Source organism: Myotis daubentonii (genome assembly GCF_963259705.1).
Source record: "Myotis daubentonii chromosome 1 unlocalized genomic scaffold, mMyoDau2.1 SUPER_1_unloc_1, whole genome shotgun sequence".
NCBI lineage: Eukaryota > Metazoa > Chordata > Mammalia > Chiroptera > Vespertilionidae > Myotis > Myotis daubentonii.
Window position 1 is genome coordinate 496,386 of NW_026775446.1, and position 12,015 is coordinate 508,400.

Here is a 12,015-nt window from a genome sequence, read left to right on the forward strand (position 1 = left end):
TGTGTGTGGTGGTCCCTGTGGGCATTTGCATATGGGAGGTGTGTGCACATACAAAGGGCAAGAGGTGAGGGAGGTTCTGGTCTCTAGAGCTTCTCCTGGAAGGAAGTGCTGGCTGTGCCTTCAGAGAACCAGGCCCTCCATGAGGTCCTGGTCACTGTGCCCAGAGATCTCTCCTTCCACACCAGGGATTATGCTGCAGGAGGTGGTCAGGGCGTAGGATGTGGGTACAATCAGTGACTCCTTTGGGGATAAAAGACATTGAGGTTTTGTTTCCATGGATATAGATAGATAAAGATGTAGATGTAGATAGATATAGATGATATAGATATAGATATAGATGATATAGATATAGATATAGATATAGATATAGATATAGATATAGATATAGATATAGATGATATAGATGATAGAGATAGAGATAGAGATAGAGATAGAGATAGAGATAGAGATAGAGATAGAGATAGAGATAGAGATAGATAGAGAGATATGGATATAGATAAAGATATGGGTATAGATATACTAGAGGCCCGATGCACAAAGTTCATGCAAAGGGCTTGGCCCGCGCCGTCCTTGCAGCTTCCTCTGGAAGGACATCCAGTATAATTAGCATATTATGCTTTTATTATTACAGATGATTTAGACATAGATATAGATATGGAGATAGACATAGATAGATCTTCTTTTCTTTATCCTTACTTAAGAATATGTTCATTGATTTATAGATATAGATGTAGATATAGAGATAAAAATGTAGACATATTTGTAGATGTACATAAAGGTATAGATATTGATATTGTTTTCTTTATCCTCACCCGACGATATACTCATTCATTTTTAGAGGGAAAGTAAAGGAGAGAGAGAGAGAAGTTAAGAGAGAAACATTGATGTGAGAGAGAAATATTGATCAGTTGCTTCCCATATATGACTCTACTGCCCACCAAATCTGCAACATTTTTATTTATGTATTTCTTTATTAAAATTCATTTTATTGATTTTAGAGAGGAAGAAAGAGAGAAATAGAAATATCAATGATGAGAGAGAATTATTGGTTGGCTGCCTCCTGCATGCCCCCCACTGGGGATGTTTCCCTCATCTGGGACATGTGCCTTGACTGGGAATCTAATGGTGACCTCCTGGTTCATAGGTCAATGCTCCACCAGTGAGCTGTGCTGGTTGGGCTCCTCCTGCAAGTTTTGAATTCACAGAGCTTCCTGTGTACCTGGGTTCTGGTCAACAAGATGTTGGAAACGTAGTAGGTGACCAGGCCCCAGCCTTTCCCCGACTGCCCTTTGATCCTAGTAGGCACATACTCATCCACTACGATCCTCTGCAGCTCATTACCCCCTGGAGGTTCCCTAAGCACAGATGTGAGCTGTGGGAAGTGCTGTGAGGTCAGTGCTCAGTTGTGTCTCCGTTTGACACAGGTGGGGCCCCCATGGTCTGAAATCACATGTGGACACTGCACGTGGGCTGGACAGGGTGGACGAGGTCACTTCAGGGTACCTGAGTGGCCCTGGCCCTGGGGTCTCAGGGTGGGCCTGGCACAGGAGATGGGCATGAGGGGATGAGCTGGGGTTGCATTTAAGGCAAAACCTACCAAGGCAGGAAGGAGAGGGCAGACACAGTCACATGGGATGTCCTGTGCAGGCCCCATGGGGTGAGAATGTGGGCAGCAGAGGACAGAGGGTGAGGATGGGGTGGTGTCTGCTGAGCTGGAGACATAGCAGAGGTGGGTGGGACCATGTCTCCCTTCCGCAGATTCTCAGGATGCAGGTGGATTCTCCAGGGGAAACGGGACAGGTGTTGGGACACATCCCCTGGGACCAGGTTCTGAGACCCAAGGGGAACAAGTCCCAGCAGGACTATTACAGGACCCGTCACTGGGCCTCCTTTCTGCCTGTGTCCCGGGACACCCTGGGTGGTGGGTAAACCTCTCAGGCTCCCAAGGGGCAGTGCCCACAAGTATCAGACACTACACCTCCATGTGCAGCCATGTCAGTGAGAGGCAAGTGGCTAACTGCCCCCAAAGGGCTCCTCCTGGGGCAGAGCAAGGGGCTGATCACTTTCAGGTGAGGTTTGGGGCCTGGACTCCGTGTTCCTCGCTGCGCATTGCATGGAGGGTGAGGGACTTGCTCTCAGTGAGGGGACAGGAATCTCTACAATGTTTTCCTTCTTAACCCAGAGAGCGACCATCAGGGACATGGTGACAGGAAGGGAGCAGATGAGAAGTAGACCAGATCTGAAACAGCCACTTCCTGCTTTATTCCTGCAGAGAATCTAATTAAAGACACAAATAGGAAAGCAGGAACTGTCCCAGGGACACTAGGAGGGAAGAAAGCATTGACCCCAATAGGAAGCCTGAACAACCCTCCACAGACAGCCTCTGAGCTGGGACCCTGGGTTTGCTGGTCCTGAGCGCCCCCTGGTGTCCTGGACGCTCCCTACAGCCCAGCCCTGCTGTCTCCTCTGGGAGGTTAGTGTCTGGGCTCACACTGACTTCCCCTCACTGTGTCTCTTGCACAGTAATACAGGGCCGTGTCCTCGGCTCTCAGGCTGCTCATTTGCAGAAACAGGGAGTTCTTGCTGTTGTCTCTGGAGATGGTGAAGCGGCCCTTCACAGAGGCGGCATAGTATGTGTTACCACCATTCCAATTAATCAATGAGACCCACTTGAGCCCCTTCCCTGGAGCCTGGCGGACCCAGTGCATGGCATGATCATCAAAGGTGAATCCAGAGGCTGCACAGGAGAGTCTCAGAGACCCCCCAGGCTGCACCAGGCCTCCCCCAGACTCCACCAGCTGCACCTCACACTGGACACCTGCAAACACAGAGACACAAGGTGGACTGAGAATCACATGGAAGCACCAACAGGCACAGGAACAGGTCTCAGTGCTTCCCACTCCTGAGAACGACCTTGAGAAATGATCAGGAGGAAAATGCAGCTTGGCACCAAGTCCATGGTGGAGCCGCTGGGGTCCTGTCTCAGGTGCTTGGGCTCTGGTTGTCTCCCCAACATGCTGGGCAAGGGCCCCTTTATGAGCCGGAGGAGAGCCCCATTTGCATGGAGTCTGCATATAAGGTGCAGCTGGGACCCTGGGCTGCATGTCTGACCTTGTCATCCTAGGGGCGACCCCAGATGGGAAAGGACAAAGGATGCTGGCCACAAGGGGTCCCGTCCTGACCCCTCTCCTTCCCTCCTTTTCTGAGACCCGTCACACTGACACCATTCTTTGGGGTCAGCTTAGAAGATTGAGAGTCCTCCTTCCTGGGGTTTTGATGAGGACCCAGGGGTGATGCTCCAGAGGCGGGTGGATGGGGCTTCCTCTCTCTCTCCTTCACCCACCTTGGGCCATGTTGCCTTTCTGGGGGGGAGACAATAAGAATTTGCATTGGACGATGCTTTTACTTTGAAACTGAAAAATTATCCTTTATTTATTTATTTATTTTTACACAATTAGATCCTCCCCAAAACTCGAACCTCTACATGTGAGGAGGCAGGAAAGACATTGCTGGACAGTTTGCAGCCTCCGTCTCAAACCTGCTGTCCTTCTTACAAGCTTACAGCTGCCTTGCTGAAATCACAGATTTCTTTCAACTTCCCTGCTGTTCGTGTGTAAAAGCTCTGTTTCCAGCCTCTCAAAGTGTGAGAATTTCCATCATCTACACATGGAGCCCTGGCTGGTTTGGCTCAGTGGATAGAGCGTGTGCCTATGGACTGAAAGGTCCCAGGTTGGGTTCTGGTCAAGGGCACTTGCCTTGCTTGCAGGCTCCTTCCCTGGTCTGGGCTGGTCCAGGAGGCACACCATCCATGTGTTTCTCTCACATCAATGTTCCTCTCTGTCTCTCCGACTCTCTCTCACTCTCCTTAAAAACCAATGAAAGCCAAAACAGGTTTGGCTCAATGGATAGAGCATCGGCCTGTGGACTGAAAGCTCCCGGGTTTGATTCTGGTCAAGGGCATGTACCAGGATTGCAGGCACATCCCCAGTGGGAGATGTGTGGAAGGCAGCTGATTGATGTATCTCTCTCATCGATGTTTCTAACTATCTCTCTCCCTTCCTCTCTGTAAAAAATCAATAAAATATATTAAAAAAAAAACAATGAAAAAATATCCTCGGGTGAGGATTAACAAAGTAATAATAAATATTAAATAAATAATAACATTTAAATAATTACAAAAAATGATTAAAAATGGAACATGATGGCTCTTGGAACAAAACCCTGGGTAGAGAGTTGAGGCACCACGTCTGCCTTGGGGGCAGGTGAGCACCTCCCTTCTCGGAGGAGACCTGCCCCCTGTGTCCATCCTCCCACAGCCCCAGGCAGTGAGGACAGACGGACACAGGAACCTGGGATCGTGGTCACTTGTTCCTCTGGGAAGGCGGCCACCACCCCTTGGAAAGTGCAGTCTGGGACCAGAACTGTCTCTGCCTGGTTTTCTCTAAAGCTGAGATGGCAGCCAGCACCCACTCTCTGAAGGGTGTGGGGTTGCTGTTCATCACGTGGCATCTGTGAGCTGCCGTCAGTGAGGCTGCTTATCTGTGGCCTGTGACCCCACTGAAGGCCAGGAAGACTGCGTTTTGCTGCATTATTTGCAAACCAAGCCGAGGAGAAGGGGGAACATGGAAAGCAATTCCTAAGGGGATGTAGGGGTAAGTCTGCCTTCTGGGGATAATGAGGCCTCTGAAAGACAACTGGGGAGCCACACACAGGCTCCAGAGTCAGCCCTGGAGTTGGAGAGCCAGTTACCAAGCTCCTGCCGGACCTGAGGACCACAGCCTCTGGCCACAGGGAATATGACACCTTATGCTTCGTGGGAAAGTGCCTGTATGAACTACCTGGAACGGCAGCTTGTGCATCATGAGGAATCAGAAAAGCAGGCCCAGGAGCAGGAGACCCATTGGAAATGCCTGCTGACGGGGCAGGTGAACAGTCCCAGCATGTGAAGGCAACCAGGTGAGTCTCCCCATGGCAGTGGGTCCCCAATCAGCTCCGTAAGATCCTGATCTTCTCCACTTGACAGGAGACTGCTGTCCTTTGCTGGTGGGCGTACAAACAGGCCTGTTGCTGCATTTATAAAACAGAAAAGTGCAATCACACAGGGGAGGGGAGGGGCATGGACAGGTAAACACCACGAAGCCTTACTTCTCTCTTCCTTTTAAAAACATGTTTTTTTTAAAAAATGGATTTTAGAGAGAGGGGACAGAAAACGCTGGGCTCACTGTTCCAGTTATCATGTTTGGCTCAAATAAACTCTCAAAAATATTCTCCAGGAGATGTGCTGCAGCGATGGGGAGGGCAGCAGGCTAAGAGGCTTACATCCAGGGGGCAGTCTGTTCTGCTTCACTATCATCACCCTCTCCTCTGGCTATTACACATGGGTTGTCTTCTGACCTCAGTTTATTCCTCATCAGAGCCTTGGGCCCCTGGGTCCCATCACTCAGTACTCGGTGGACCATCATCACACTCTTCTGCCCAATGGGTGAGGCTTATGGCTGATTCATGTGGAGAGTCCTTGTGTGCCATGGTATGTGCCAGTCTAAAGGCACCACAGACGGTCGGGCTCAGCTTCTCTGATTCCTTCAGAAGTTCCGCTTTGCGATTGCCTCCCTCTCCATCTTGATTGCTCAGAGACCAAAACACCAAAATGAACTTAAAGAAGGTACCCAACCTTTCCCTGCACTGACATCCACCTCACTCTTATCAGGGGATGGAGCCACTTATCAGGAGCCACTCTGACTCCACCTTTCTGTTTCCTGGAAAGGTAGGACCCTCTAGGTATTCATTATTTCATACTAGTGGCCCGGCGCATGAAATTTGTGTACATTAAAGGGGAATTAATTAGAGGAAATATTTTAATATTGCTATTTGCCCTTTCTCTATAATAGAAGTGTCAGAGATGAAAGAAATTAGTAAAATGCGTATGAAAATCTTTCTCCTGTCAGAGTCTGGGGCACACTATTGAACCAGAGTCCAGTTCCTGCCCACCCACTTGCACCTAGAAATCCTGCTAGACCAAGACCTGACAGGCCCCACCCACAATGGGCTATATTCAGAACCAGATGCCGTCCCCCCTTCAAGCCCTGCCGGGGTGGAGGGCATAGCCTGAGGTTCCATGGCCCAGGCCAGGGAGTTAGGCCTGAGGTCCCCTATTAAGGGACGCCAGGAAGGGTGCGTGTTCTCAGGTCTCCTGGCCTGGCGCCGGGGCTGGGGCATGGCCTGAGGTCCCATGTCAGGCCCCACATGGTGTGGGGGCATGGCCTCAGGTCCTTGCTGATTGCTCGTTAGGGCTCATTACGGGAACTCGGCCTCTACGCTGGGTGATGCCAACTTGACTGTTACAGCGTGATGGTCAATGTGCATATTCCCTCTTTATTAGATAGGATTCTCTGCTTGGGTTTGAGTAGCTAATGGGAAAAGGTTGTATCTTTCCCATTCTGCAGATTAACCTACTTGGCAGGGTACTTCTAGCTACCTTCCTGAAGGCCTTGGCTGTGCTGGTGCTCTCTCCCTGCCATCTGATTTAAGCCACGTACTGAATTTGCTTCTTGGTCTACCTGTGCATCCACCTTTTGAATGAAACACCTTACCCATACTACCTCCATTGTAGCTGATTAGGGGTTGCTTTTCGGTAAGATAAAATCTGTTAGAGTGAATCAACAGAAATCCAACTCAGATATTTTAGAGGCACGGTTCTCTCCCAGGGAAACAATGACAGTAGTATTAATGGTGTCAGGAAACTGATGGTACATTATGGAATGAAACAGATTAACGAATAAAATTCTGTGAATTGTCTCCCCCTCCCCCAAAAAAATATCCTCCACAGGCTTACAGGTTCTCATGTCAATGACTTCAAAGTGGTTCATTTATGTTGTGGATTTTATGCTGATTCAACCAGCAGGGGAACCTACCAGAGTGACTCAGGGGGAGACAGCACAGATGGTGGAGCCTCCTTCCTTTCCTTCTCCTTTTTTTACACTTTCATGGATGCCAGAGAGGAGGCCAGTGGAGCGATAGAAACATCAATGATGAGAATCATTGATTGGCTGCCTCCTGTCCCCCACCAGCCACTGGAGATCAAGACTGCAACCCGGGCATGTGCCCTGACCAAGGAATTGAACTGTGACTTCCTGGTTTATGGGTCGATGCTCAACGGGTCGATGCTCAACCTCCCAGTCATGCCTGCTGGGCTGGAAAAAGACTGGGAAATTATGTCCATGACAACCAACAGCAAACTTGTCTTATCTACAACACCTGTGAACTCATTTGACCTCATACCATCCAGGTATCAGGTTTGTAATAATTGTGAGCAATTCCCTCTCCACACGGGGAAGAAACATGTATGAACATATGTTGTAAATGAAAAAAGGACAACATATTGATGTACGACAGGTCCAAACATGTAGGGACTGTTTTATAAGATTTTATTGGAGCCAAATACAGGAGAACTGTTGGGGAGCAAGACCTCCAATGCTCCGGAGAATATCCTTTTCAGCTGCATTTGTGCATTCGAAGTTAAGTAGGGAAGGTGAGGAATGAATTGGAGGTGGGAGAGAGAGCAAGGCGGGGACTGGATGCCAGGACAGTGAACAGGAGGTGTCTCCTGAGGGTGGTCATGCTGATGTCAAAGGTGTGTTAACCCAGATGCACAGGAACCATGGACGGGGTGCTTAAGGCAAAGATGAGCCTTTTAGTAAAGAAGTCATAGGCCTGGGGCGTGCCCACCCCCAGGACTGCCCAGGTAGGATGTGTGATCAGAGCCTCCTGTGAGGGTCCTGTCAGTCACTGAGTTTTATCAGATTTACGACAGAGCCCCCTTTTTGTTCACAAATACAATCCTTAAAACTAGACCTAGGAAAGGGCTTTCTTTGAGCTCTGTGGCTGAGCCTCAGATCAAAACTATTTTAAGACAGAGCAGGAAATTGTATCTTTGCTCAACTCTCCACCTGCTCCTGGTCCTGGCCTTTTCCTTGACCTGAGCGCCCCCTAGTGTCAAGGACGCTCCCTGCATCCCAGCTGTGCTGTCTCCCTCAGGGAGGTTAGTGTCTGGGCTCAAACTGACTTCCCCTCACTGTGTGTCTCCTGCAAAGTAATACAGGGCTGTGTCCTCAGTGGTCATGGAGCTCAGCTGCAGTGAGAACTGGTTCTTGGATGTGTCTCTGGAGATGGAGGTTTGGCTCTTGAAAGCGGGGCTGTAGGCAGTATTTCCATCATAACCTATGCACCCCATACACTCCAGCTCCTTCCCCGTGGGCTGGCAGATCCACCTCCAGCAGTAACCACTGGTGATGGAATAACCAGAGACAGAGCAGGTGAGGGAGAGGGTCTGTGAGGGCTTCACCAGTCCTGGGCCCAACTCCTGCAGCTGCACCTGGGACAGGACACCTGGGACAGAGAGAACACAGTGAGTCCTGGGTTCAGATGCAGGGTCCCCATCTCCTCACATCTAAGCCCTGAGTCACTCACATGTGGGAGCTGACAGCAGGAAGAGGAAGAGCCAAATGGGAGTCATGTCTTGCAGGTGAGGTCCTGGTCCCCCAGATAGTATTCTTCAGGATGAGGAGGCCCTGCATTTAAGTGGATGCCAACGGTGTGTGTGTCTGGTGGCCGTGTGGGCATTTGCATATGGGAGGTGTATGCACATACAAAGGGCAAGAGGTGAGGGAGGTCCTGGTCTCTGGGGCTTCTCCTGGAAGGAGGTGCTGACTGTGCCCTCAGAGAACCAGGCCCTCCTTGGGGTCCTGGTCACTGTGCCCAGGGACCTCTCCTTCCACACCAGAGGCTTTGCTGCAGGATGTGATCAGGAAGTAGGATGAGGGCACAGTCAGTGACCACTTAGGGATAACATAAATGTGCTTCTGCTCCCATGGATATAGATAGATATAGATAGATAGATAGATAGATAGATAGATAGATAGATAGATAGATAGATAGATGATAGATAGATATAGATATAGCTATAAATATAGATATTGATTTAGATATATGCATAGGTTGACTGGAAATGTATTCATAGATATAGATATAGTATTGATATAAAGATTGCTTTCTTTTTTCTTACTTGAGGATATTTTCATTGATTTTTAGAGAAATGGAAAGGAGAGAGAGAGAAACATTGATATGAGATAGAAATATTGAACAGAGAAAGATGGTGAGAAATAGAGAAACACTGATGGCAGGGAACATATTTATCATTTGTCTCCCATATTTGCCAAGACTTGGAAGCAAACCCACAACCTTGTCATTAATTTGTTTTAATATGTAGTTTATAGATTTAAGAGAGGAAGGGAGAGGGAGAGACAGAGAGAAACACCAATGATGAAGGGAATCATTTATCTGCTGCCTCTTGCATGGTCACTAGTGGGAATCAAGCCCACAACCAGGTATGTGCCCTGACCAGGAATGGAATCATAGGTTGAAGCTCAACCACTGTGCCACACCAGCATGGATTCTTTCAGTTTTGAAATATATTTTCAGTTAGTTTAGAATTCAACCTTGATGGCCACTCAATTTTCCTTCAGCACTTAAAGTCCTCATTTGTTGCAGGAGGTTCATGTTCAGGAGACCAGAAGTCCCATGTGACACTGCTTCCTTACAAAGTGATCAGAGGATAAACTAAGACAAGAGTGTGAGCCTAGAGCCAGTGGACCAAGTGTTGCGGAGAGAGGAGTGTCTGTGAGGGCTCCTGGGAACTAGAAGCATGAACTAGAGAGACACAGACAGAGCTCCTGGGTCCTATTTTCAGGGCAGTTTGGTGCTGGATGTGTAGCAGCTGCACGGCCTCCTTTGTGGTGTTTATTCTCCCAGTGGTTCTCAACCTTCCCAATGCTGTGACCCTTTAATACAGTCCCTCATATTGTGGTGACCAGAACCATAAAATTATTTTCATTGCGACCTCATAACTGTAATTTTGCTACTGTGACTCGTAATGTAAATATCTGATATGCAGGATGTATTTTCATTGTTTGCACCTGCAGGATGGTCTAGACTCTGTTGTGGATCCAGTTTCATGCCTTGAGACATAGAAGAACTTCTGTCATGACTAGGTATGTTGAGGAGAAATGTCGGAAATGATTTAGGAATAATTAAGCTTAGGTTATGAAAATCTTTATATTGGGGAGCTCATGTCTGCATGTGAATCTTGTGATCACTGTGCCACCTGATGGTGGTCAACTGGAACCTGCACCTCACCCAGTACCACGTTGGGGTCAGAGCTACCTGGGAACGTGATGGTGGATTAACCAAGACTGAGGACACACACGTCCAGGCCTCTTGATTCATTAGGTTTTCATCTCCTTGTTGTGTAGCCAGTTCAAATTTTCTTTCTCACCTTCCTCTGAAACAGCCCACATGTTTCCTAGAGCCATGAAGACACTCTGTTGAGAGGGTGCAGGGGCAAAAGCCATTTGTGTGTTGGTTCTGTTTCTTACATCTTTCCTGAATCCTAGTCCTATTAGCTTCTCATACAGTGTTTAGGGTTTTCTATGTACAAGATCCTGTCGTCTGCTTACCGATAAGGAGAAACATTTTAACTGGTTTCTGTCTGATTTAGAGATTTGCAATTTCCTTTTCTTGCCTAATTATTCTGAGTAGGACTTCTGGTTTTGACGTATACAAATAGGCACAAGGGAGCCCTTGGTCCTGAAAACAAGAAAAGCTTTGAAATATTCTCTGTGAAGCATGATGTCACTGGTTGACTTTCAATTGTGGCCTTTAGTATATTGATGTCCATCACTTCTACACCTAATCTGCTAAGAATTTTAATTCTGAAGCGATTCTCAATTTTTAAAGGCTTTATTCAGTATCTATTTATACTATGGTATGGTTTATCCTTCTTTCTGTGCATGACATGTATCACAGTTACTTCTTTGCATATGTTGAACCATCCTTGCATGCTAGGATGGTTTCCCCCTGGATCGTGGTAAATGACTCTTTCAGTGTGCAGTTTAGTTTCCTAGTATTTTTTTAATGGTTTTTGCATGTAATATCATCAGGGATAATGACCTGTCATTTTTGTATATTTCTACTTGACTTTGTTATGAGTGTAATGGTCACCTCAAGAACAGCACTTTTGTTTGGAAGTGCTATATCTTTCCTTAATTCTTGGAAGAGTTCAAGAAGAGTTGATAGAAAGTTATCAATTCTTATTAGAAATTCTGATAGAATTCATCTTGAGTCCATTTGGTCCTTGGCTTTTGGTGAAAGGTTTTCACTAATACATCAACTATATTTTTAAAATTTGTAGCAATCTAGCAAAGTTTGGATTAAATCCCTAATTTGAGCTCCTACTAAGTGGACTGAGAAATACAATTGTTGACCTTCACAGGGTGTGGTCAGTGTTGAAAAGATAGCTGCTTGCAGACCACATATTTATTTCATATGGCATCCAAGAAAACAAAATATAGCACCATTTTATTATATGGAATTCCTAAAATTCATTGTGTAATGACATGAGTGGTTTTGTATCACTGCTCATGTGTGAATGCATGTCTTTTCCAGAAAGGAGTGTGAGACTGTGTGTGTGTGTGACTCTGTGTGTGTGTGTGTGTGTGTGTGTGTGTATTTGTGACTGTGACTCCGAGTGTGTGACTATGTGTCTGTGTGACTCTGTGTTTCCTGGGCAAGTAATAAGAAGACGATATGGACACAGGGAGTCCTTTGGATGCTCCTGGGCTTCCAACATCCTCCCGATGCACATCTCACCCAGAGTGAAGCTAGAAAACCTTGGATCCAGGGGGAAAGGTGGAGGAGGAGTTCGATGATGCACATCCCAGCCTCAGGGTCACCTGTCCCCGCTGTGGGGTTAGCACTGCTTCGTGATGGACACGAGGCTTCTCCTGTGGGTGGATGTGGGGCTCCCTGTGTTTGGTGCACTGAGCTGACAGCTCTTCTGGGGACCAATGTGGACCCAGAGAGGATGGGTGAGGTCCACCAGCCCTGAGTGAGCTCAGGCCTTTCAGCAGAGGGAGGACTCTGTGATTTCCCTGGACCAGGATGGGGGGGGCATATGGAGAG

General features: G+C 47.6%; 1 gene segment (V, D, J or C); it reads right to left on the reverse strand.

The window, feature by feature from the left end:
- Window positions 1-2,501: 2,501 nt before the first annotated feature.
- LOC132225736 (immunoglobulin heavy variable 3-43D-like) lies at window positions 2,502-2,998 on the reverse strand (the record flags this gene model as incomplete). The annotated part of the segment is given in 2 exon segments: window positions 2,502-2,818; window positions 2,914-2,998. Coding segments are annotated over 2 exon segments (363 nt in total), but the record flags the coding sequence as incomplete, so codon positions are not given.
- Window positions 2,999-12,015: the final 9,017 nt, after the last annotated feature.